Genomic DNA, 10,315 nt, shown 5'->3' on the forward strand with positions numbered 1-10,315 from the left:
TTTGTGTATGAGATTCAAAGACAAAAGTCATATTTATAAAACAACTACAATCTACTAAAACAGTGATCCCCAACCAGTTGCTCATGAGCAACATTTTACTCACCATCCCTTTGATGAGCAACTGACTATGTTTATTTGAAATGGATCTCTTTAACAACATATAAATTGCTTTTGTTTTATGACATCTCACTACCTAATTAAAACAATACAAAGATGAAGCATAAGGAAAGACATTTATTTTTTTTGAGTTTTATGTCATCGAAGACATAAAACTTATATCACACATTACAGCAAGATTTGGGTAAACATTATGCAAGTGATTTAAAAGCTGTAGAGAAAGAAAAGGCTCTATGGAGGGGAACAGATCACAGCAGAAGACCATTACAAGCCATTTCTTGGTGATTTCAGAGTATGGTGTAAGACAGAAGGTCAATCCTCTCAGCTCTGAATGATGATAAACCTGTGACATACAAATGATATAGTGTATCAACATTAATTTTGTTTAGCATTAAGATTTATATGCTAACAGAATATGATCAATCTAATCGAATATGTTTCTTTGCATTTCCCAACCTTAGTTTATCAAAATGAACTAAGACTATTAGGAATTTACACGATCAGGGAGAGCTTTGGGCTTATTTCAGCACCTAGGACAGCAGTACAGAGCCATGCCCACTCATGCTACTATCAGAAAGGTCTATTGTCTGGGAAGTACCCACCTGTAAATTACATTTATATCAGTATATGCCTGTGGTCCACCTATTAATACTAACTCAGAAATCGTGATTTCAAAACAGACATAAACATTTTTTTAAATGAAAAACTAAAATAATACATTTAATATGCTTATAATTAACTACAAGTTATCCAGGTAGCAAATTGCATTTACAGAAGACACTAACTGCATGCATTGTTTTATTTTGTGTTGTTATCCACTGTAAAACACATTGGGTAAAGTGGCATGACCTAGTGTTAATTTGTATTTTAATAATACATGGTGGAACCACGGTGAGCACTACTTTCTTGCAATACTACAGTCATAGGTTCAATTAAAGCCAGGGCACTATCTTGTCATATCTGGTATGGATTTCCTCCAAGTACTTTCATTTTCCTACGGCATATACAATTTTTAAACTCCATTTAGGTAGGTACTGATGTAAAACATGTATAACTATGCAGAATTTGCCAGCATTATACAATAAATAATAATAACGTAGTTACAGTATATTAACAAATTCTAGCAGTATTTATAACCCTGAACCAGTATTTATACCACTGAACTGGAAAATATGTTGTCAGCAATGTGGGGAATAATATGTACACCTCCTTGCCAGTTTATTTTGAATTAATGTTGCCTTTCCCTATAAGAAAAAATATGGCAATGTTCCGTGAATGACATTAATAAATATTTTATAATGAAACAAGATCAATATGCATGTTGTTCTTTTTCTACACTCTCTTGTTCTATGGTGGCCTTTCTTTAGATCTCTATATAATTTGCCTTTCATTTTATATATATATATCTATATATATATCTATATATATATCTATATATATATATATATATATATATATATATATATATATATGTAGAAAGGCTGTGGCACACACTTACTGGAGCAAAACCCAGGTGCTAGTCAGATAGAAGCCATATAACCATACAGAAAGCTGACGCACACTGGGATTTATCAAAAATGAAAACTTATTTTATTTGGATCGACGTTTCGGTCCACACACGGACCTTTATCAAGATACATATAAAGTGCAAGTGTAGGCCATTTTATAGACTCACCCACCAGTGAACATGCATCAGAACACGCCCATACATCAAGTGAAAAATTTAACCCCAGAAGACCCAAAGATCAGCAGACGTGGATAGTATTAACTTGGTCTGAAAAACAAAGTGCATGGAACAATATCGTTCAGTATATAAAACAATTTCATGATAATATATTGTAAATATTATTTAAAATATCATTAAAAAATTAATAGTAATATTACACTTGTAAAGTGACAAGTAGTTAATAAAGTGTTAATAGTGTACTGAAATATTTTAAAAACAATGTAATAAATACTTGGAAAAACAGTTGTTTGCATATAAACACATTTACGACAATTTTGGCAATACATAAAATAGTATAAATATTATATTTACTCATAAAAAGCAAGTAAACGAACAATATTCATTGAGACCTCTGGGGGCAACAGTGTTAAGCGTTTTGATCCAATAAACCTCCTTTTGCAATAACATACGATCCCAATCCCCTCCCCTAGAGGGTTCAGGGATTAGATCTATGCCCATGAAGTTAAATGTTGGGAGATTGTGACCCATTTTTAGAAAATGTTGGGGTAATGGTAAATCTGATCTTCCAGTTTCAAAGGCTTTTTTAATGGATGACCTATGATTACCCATCCTCTCACGAAGGGTATTCTGCGTTTTCCCAACATATGTCAGACCACATCTAGCTTTACTACTGGTTCCAAGGAGGTTAAGAATATAGTTGAAAAAAACTGGCCAATTTTGAAATGTGATAAAAAGCTATCTGAATCACTCACCCAAAAACCTTTGTGGGGCTACAAACGTGGTCCCAATTTAAGAGATCTATTAATGCAAACAGATCCAACCAGATGCTACGAATCCGGTGGCAACATTGTAAGCAAAATAAGTAAGGGTTGCTACAAATGTGCGGGCTGCATTACATGTCGATACATGGTGACAGGTAAATCCTTTAAACATCCCCATACTGGAAAAGAGATCATGATTAGGCATCGCATTTCATGTACATCCACTCATGTTATCTACATTATAACATGCCCATGTGGTCTGACATATGTTGGGAAAACGCAGAATACCCTTCGTGAGAGGATGGGTAATCATAGGTCATCCATTAAAAAAGCCTTTGAAACTGGAAGATCAGATTTACCATTACCCCAACATTTTCTAAAAATGGGTCACAATCTCCCAACATTTAAATTCATGGGCATAGATCTAATCCCTGAACCCTCTAGGGGAGGGGATTGGGATCGTATGTTATTGCAAAAGGAGGTTTATTGGATCAAAACGCTTAACACTGTTGCCCCCAGAGGTCTCAATGAATATTGTTCGTTTACTTGCTTTTTATGAGTAAATATAATATTTATACTATTTTATGTATTGCCAAAATTGTCGTAAATGTGTTTATATGCAAACAACTGTTTTTCCAAGTATTTATTACATTGTTTTTAAAATATTTCAGTACACTATTAACACTTTATTAACTACTTGTCACTTTACAAGTGTAATATTACTATTAATTTTTTAATGATATTTTAAATAATATTTACAATATATTATCATGAAATTGTTTTATATACTGAACGATATTGTTCCATGCACTTTGTTTTTCAGACCAAGTTAATACTATCCACGTCTGCTGATCTTTGGGTCTTCTGGGGTTAAATTTTTCACTTGATGTATGGGCGTGTTCTGATGCATGTTCACTGGTGGGTGAGTCTATAAAATGGCCTACACTTGCACTTTATATGTATCTTGATAAAGGTCCGTGTGTGGACCGAAACGTCGATCCAAATAAAATAAGTTTTCATTTTTGATAAATCCCAGTGTGCGTCAGCTTTCTGTATGGTTATATATATATATATATACCACATCCTGATGACGGTCCCTTGAGGTACCGAAACACGTAGATGTTTATATGATTCAGTAAAGGACTTATAACAACCTTTATGCCGTGAGTGCTTCCTTTTATTTTTGGATTATATATATTTATATATAGATATATAATCTAAACTGTTTAATGAATCTCTTACATCACAATCCCCACGTAAATTGGACACAGATCACCACTGCATTAATTGACCTTCCAACTGCTGACTAAAGTCATGTTATTTAAAGGCAGGTAAAATCCAATTAAGACACATCATATTAAACTTGGTTATTTAATGGAACTGCATTTTGAAAATATGATAGTTCTGGCAATGGATTTAAATTCATAGCTAGTATACGTTTATCTGTTTATAAACACAAGCTTGTAACATCACAATGCAGCACTGTAGTAAGTAATGCAATTATAATTCATAATTATTAAGTTATGTCCACTTACCACATATATTAACAACCAAGACCACTTAAGGATCCAATTCTGTCCAGTTTCATGCCAAAACATCCTCTGGAGAATCCCTTTTTGCTCCTTAATTTGTACCTTCTTGAGGAAGGGTCGTTCAAGAGCTGCTGCAGAGCCGTCTCACCGAGCTGTGGGCTTCCAAACTGATCCAATTTATTTTTGAGCCACTGAAGTTCCAAATCTTGCTGATCTAATGAATCACTGGGCAGCAGCTCTCCTTTTTCATGGCCCTCTTCTTCAGATCCAAAGGAGTGTTCAAAGTTATCCTCTAATATACGAGATACACTCTAAAACATGATTTTGTCACAAATTAGTAACACATTAGTAGTAAACAGAGCACTAATTCAGTGTTTCAAGTTAAGAGCTAACAAATAAAAATGCAATTAAAAGACAGTAACACCATAATTGAAAAAATAAATGTAAAGTTTATATCTATTGATCCAGCTCCTACAAATAAACTATTTATTGGCTATAAATGTTCAATTTTATATGAGAATGAATTTCATTCTGTAGATTCTGTAGATGAATGTCATTTGACCCCTGTTTATCTTCCTGTGAAAGAACTAAACTGATTGTATTCTACAAAGCTTACCTGCTGTGCCTATTTATCATTTCCAGCTTGAATGGATGCATCCTTGACTACACAGCATCTAATATTTTAAATTATAACTGTACTTCTAAAGCAAACACATCATTTTTACTAGTGCAGGATAGCTGTACATCATTTCTAAACAGATAAAACACGTTTTTTTTTTTAGTGTTACTGGTTTTTAAAGCTTACTTAAACATATATCTTATTCCATACAATCTGATTAACTAATATAATAGGATTCTAATGCCAGTTCTATATAGAACAGAACTGATATACTGTATATTTGAAAACTTAACACCTGTTTGCTTACTTTCTAAAAGTAAAACCAAAAGACCCGTTCAACCCTGATGTTGTTTACACTGCCTTCATGGAAACACAGTGTTGTTCTAATTGCAAGCAAATAAGTTACCAAGTCAAACCTTTTCTTTAATAACACCCCTTTATGCATATGACTTTTGTACACAAAAGCCAGCTGCCAAAGTTTACAATACATTATTCTGACTAGCCTTTCTTTAATATAGTAGCAACACTTTACATAGAGAAATTGTTCACCATTACCTGCCCCTTACAATCTAATTTCCCTATCATACTGCCACAATACATCCAAGGGTTATGTTCATCAGGAGCCCATTAACCTGCCTTTTTTGAGTATGGTAAAAACAGAATAATCCTGCAGATATGGGAAGCATATACAAACTACATGCTAATGATGTCCTGGTCAGAATAGAACTTACAGCCCCAGTTTGGGGGACAGTCATGCTAACCACTGAAACACCATGCATTAACATAAGATATTATGTAAAATAAGTACAGTATGTAGTCTAACCAGAAACATTTGACAAACATGGATATGTTTCTAAATAATAAATGTGCTCTTTCCTGGACAATATCGATTTCACATTTTTCTTAAGATGATTCATCTCTGCACTTACCTGCAAGCTGGACATTGGTTTTGCCCGTACATGATCATTACACAGGACAAGCATAACGAGAAATCCAAGACAGGCAAGGTTTTTGCAACTCATTATATTGCTTTTTCAGTCTTAGTATCTTCTGTTGTTTTTCTAGAGCTGTGACATTTCCCTCTCCTCCAGATCCATGAGCTTTTTATTTACAGCCTCAGTGATGATGCCTGCCCACTCACACACTATGGATTGGCTGAATGGAAATAATGCTAACTGATTTGGCAATCATAATAAAATAATATAATCTCGGCTCATTATGTACATTATAGCACTACAGAGGCACGATGACAAATCCAAGAATTATGTTATCTTAAAATTTTAATACACACATTTTCCAATTTAACCTATGATATATGGTTTACATTTAAGCTATACAGATTTCTATTAAAGCAAAACTATGGCGAAAATTTAATATAAGCTTCATCATACTGAAATAAGAAACTTACTAAATACAATTAATTAAATAGTCTACATTGTAATCAAGTTTATGTTCACTATCCCTCTCTCAGCATCTGTTTCTCTTCATTCTGTCTTCATGCAGCAGCTGGGTGTCATATTGACAGTTAGATCCAATATGTCTTATAGGGGGCTTCCTTTTCTAGCAGATGTATTAGAACTCACTCAAATAACTGATCCCAGTACAAACAAAATCTAACAATAACTGCCTTTTGCACAAATTCTGCATGTAGCGAGAAAGGATTTCTGGTGATTTTAATAGAGTGAGCTCTAATACATCTTCTTGGCAAAAGAAGCCCCCTATAAGATACTGTATATTGAATATAATTGTCAATGAATATCTGACATCCAACTCCTGCATGAAGACAGAATGAAGAGAAACAGATGCTGAGAGAGGAATAGTGAAGATGAACTTGATTATTCCAGAAACAACACACAATTTTTAATTGATTGTGTTTAGAAAGTTTGTTATTTCAGTATGCTGAAGCTTATATTCTATTTTAATTTTTGCGATAGTTCCCCTTTAAACAATTTGAATTCAGTGGGGCTCATTTATCAACACTGGGCAAATTTGCCCATGGGCAGTTACCTATAGCAACCAATCAGTGATTAGCTTTTTGAAACCAGCTGCAAGAAGAACAACAAATGCAGCAATCTAATTGGTTGCCATGGGTAAATTTGCCCAGTGTTGATTAATGAGCCCCACTGTGTGTTCAATGTGGTTTAGTGTGTTCAATGTGGGGTTATTCATAATTTGCTACTACTCTCGAAGGGCTAAAATTTGCAGGAAAATTGTCAATTTACTAAAAGGCAAAGAAGACAATTTGAAACAAAATTAAACAAAAGATAAAATGAAAAAGTTCAGCGCAATAGAAGTTTTGAACCTTTTCACCAGGCGAATTTTCACCCAAGGAAACAATTGTTAATCTGCAAATTTATCAAAGAGTGAACTTTTGCATTTTGTAAATATGTGTATTCGCCATGAAATAACATCTGAAGTAGTTGGCAAAGTATAGCAAAGTTTTCCAAAGTGAAAATTAGGACATAAGTAAATCTGCCCCTAAGTGAGAGGTAAGCAGATATGGCTTTAGCAAAAAAGCTAAAATCCTTATAATAGCTTTTACTTCCATACACGCAAATGCAATGGGAACACGGCTATTCTATTCCAAATCAAAACATGAAGAAACATTTATCAAATTTGTGTTATTGCTTTACAGAAAGTGAAGAAAAAGGAATATTAGACTGTTCCAAAAAATAGTCTGCATTCTTCTTTACAAACACAAACATGTACTGTATAAACTGAAAAATATTGCTTTTGCTTTCCTTTGAATCACTGAACTAATATTTAGTTGTATAACCACTGTTTCTGAAAACTGCTGCACATCTGTGTTGCATGGAGTCGACCAACTTCTGGCACCTGTTACATTCCACAATTCTTCTACATTTTTTGGTTTTGCCTCAGAAACAGCATTTTTTATGTCTCCCCACAAGTTTTCTTTTGGATTAGGGTCTAGGGATTGGGCTGGCCACTCCATAATGTCAATCTTGTTGGTCTGGAACCAAGATGTTGCTCGTTTATTGGTGTGTTTGGAGTCGCTGCCTTGTTGAAACTCCCATTTCAAAGGTATTTCCTCTTTGGCATAAGGCAACATGACCTCTTCAAGTGTTTTGATGTATTGAAACTGATCAATTTTGTGGACTGTATGGGGGCTTCTTGCAGATAGCTTGACTTCACATAGGCATCTTCTAATTGAAACAATACTCACAGATAATTTTAGACCTTCTTTTATCTTGCTGGATCTGATCATTGGCTGAGTCTTTGCCATTTTGGCTATTCTATCCATTAGAATGGTAGTTTTCCATTTTCTTCCATTTATTTCAGGTTTTGGTTGCTATTGTAAAGCATTTGAGATTATACTATCATTTTCTGCCCTTCTTTATATGTTTTCCCCTCTGCAATCAAGTTTTTAATCAAAGCGCACTGTTCTTCTGCACAATGTCTAGAACAACCAATTTTACTCAGAATTTCAGAGAGAAATGCACTATAACCAGCATGTAAAACGTTTGCTGTCTTCCTTCCTTAAATAAGGGCCATAATTGACACCTGTTTTTTCACAGAGTGAATGACGTCACTAATTGAACTCCACACTGCTATTATTTGGAACAAGCTATTATTATTTTGAACAAGCCTCAATTAATGATTCAATTACACAGAATCAGCAGCATGTATGTCATGACTGTTGGGTCTGTTGGTTTTCTATTACTCTACTACACCGACTAGTAAAGTATTTGCCATGTAGAAATATAATTTCTACCAAAAAACAGTGATTCATCAGATTAGTGATGTTGGACTGCTATTATTCTGACTACAAGTGTAAATATAATGGTTGATGGTGTAGGAAAACAAATTCGGGCAGGTGACCAACTTGTACATTTTCAAGAAAGAGGCAATGGTAGATAAAGGATATAAATGGATAAGTATGTTTCTAGGTTCTACAGTCAAAGAAAAGTCTTCCGTTATTTTTAAAAATTTTACTTGTTCCTATGCGGCAGTGGTCTGATGTTTTGCTTAAGGCTAATGGCACACTGCTCATTTTCTCAGCTGGACAATATAAGCCAGCAGAGAAAAGCCAATCCACTGCCTTCCACACCTCATGTATGTTTGGAATAGCCTGTTAGCCACACAGAACAGATTTCAGCAGGGAAATGCTAAAGTACATTTATTGTCCAATATCTGCTCTGTGTGTGCACTAACTGGCTGATTCTGTGCTTGTCAGTGCACATATAGTGTATGCGAAATGCAAAAGACCGCATATCGGAATGCCATTAGCCTAATAAAGAAGGTTTTTAGGTTCCTAGAGCTGAATTTCTCCTGAGAAACATTACAGTTGTTGTCGATTTCACATAAGAAGAGATCCGCTCTGCTGAAGAAAAGGCTGGCAAATAGGCTGGAGGAATGTGTACAATATACAAGAGTGTGTAGGGTGTTTAAAGTATTCTGAGGAAGTAAGTATAACTAAGGACCTAATATTAGAATTTGGGACCGGGAAAGGTGTAGTGAAGTTTCTAAAATATTTACTTTTACAGTTAAATCAATGCCAAAGTAAAGACAGACATTTAAAGCGCCAGTAACAAAATGAAAATAGGAGCAGATTTATTAATTTTCCCTTTTTGACATGTTTCACATAAATCAAAGTAAAAAGTATTTCCAAAAGTTCCTTGTCAGGTTTTCTGTGACAAGATTTTTATTTTTTAAAACCTGTAGAACCCCCCCCCCGCCACCCACACACTTAATCCCAATACTGAGAATTGTCTCTGTTGACACATTAAAATTGCTTAGACTGCTAAAAAACAAGTTTTTATGCATTTTTGAGCAATTACATTTTGTTTTTGCTGAAACCATTTCCAGTATTTTTATTTATGCATGGTATTATATTATGGAGTTGATAATAAACATGATTCCATAAAATACAGAGCATCAACTGCAGAGAAAATGTTGACATGTAAAGAAAAAAGAAATTGTATATCAGATCATGTTAATTATTTTCATTTTTAGTTTTACCGATCCTTGACATGTATTGGCTATGGCTATTGTTTAGATGATTTGAGTGATATTGGTACAAACAATTGGTTTGTACAACAACAGTTGCCACCTGTTTTGACCCTAACATTTTCATTTTTTCTCAGACGTGCCTGGGTCTCAGCTGTCTGTTTGGTTTTCAGCCTTGTGAAACCCGAACAATAATTTGGCCAATGAAAAACATCTAAATATTATGATAACATGTCTTAATTATCATGAAGCACAATGTTTTAATATTACAGGAATAAAAAGCAAAGTAGTAAAAAAAAATACAGCATTGCTGTATTTCAACATTTTTGGATAACTGGTTTCTGTATAATAGATCCCATACTTTTAATCAAAGCAGTAGTCTTAATCATCAGGCAGACTATAGACAGAGCTAAGTTTTCCACCTGTCCAGTTTTGAACTGGACATCCCAGTTTTTCAAAGGATTGCCAGTTTAAAACTTTCTGTCTGGGTTATTACACTGAGAAAACTGGGTAGAAATCCAGTCAATTACATCTACTGTAACACCACCCAGCATCATTTTGCCCACCCCTGACATCATCATGTCCACCCCCAGCATCACTGCCCCACCCTGATGCCATCAGCCATGCCTCC

General features: G+C 34.5%; 1 protein-coding gene across 1 annotated transcript; it reads right to left on the reverse strand.

Annotated features, from left to right (window-relative positions):
* Positions 1 to 214: 214 nt before the first annotated feature.
* On the reverse strand, positions 215 to 5,797 carry LOC108697955 (C-type natriuretic peptide 1). The gene is made up of 3 exons (XM_018228421.2): positions 5,646 to 5,797; positions 4,101 to 4,408; positions 215 to 460 (listed from the first exon to the last, which is right to left on the reverse strand). The coding sequence occupies exons 1-2, from the start codon at positions 5,736 to 5,738 to the stop codon at positions 4,109 to 4,111; spliced, it is 393 nt and encodes a 130-aa protein (XP_018083910.1). The 5' UTR covers positions 5,739 to 5,797; the 3' UTR covers positions 215 to 460; positions 4,101 to 4,108.
* Positions 5,798 to 10,315: the final 4,518 nt, after the last annotated feature.

Source organism: Xenopus laevis, chromosome 7S (genome assembly GCF_017654675.1).
Source record: "Xenopus laevis strain J_2021 chromosome 7S, Xenopus_laevis_v10.1, whole genome shotgun sequence".
NCBI lineage: Eukaryota > Metazoa > Chordata > Amphibia > Anura > Pipidae > Xenopus > Xenopus laevis.

Bases quoted from the DNA above. Each gene is read 5' to 3' on its own strand.
- LOC108697955 (XM_018228421.2), bottom strand. From the start codon at position 5,738: ATGAGTTGCAAAAACCTTGCCTGTCTTGGATTTCTCGTTATGCTTGTC. The intron at 4,409-5,645 runs GTAAGTGCAGAG...ATCATGTTTTAG, and splicing joins AACCAATGTCCAGCTTGCAG to AGTGTATCTCGTATATTAGA.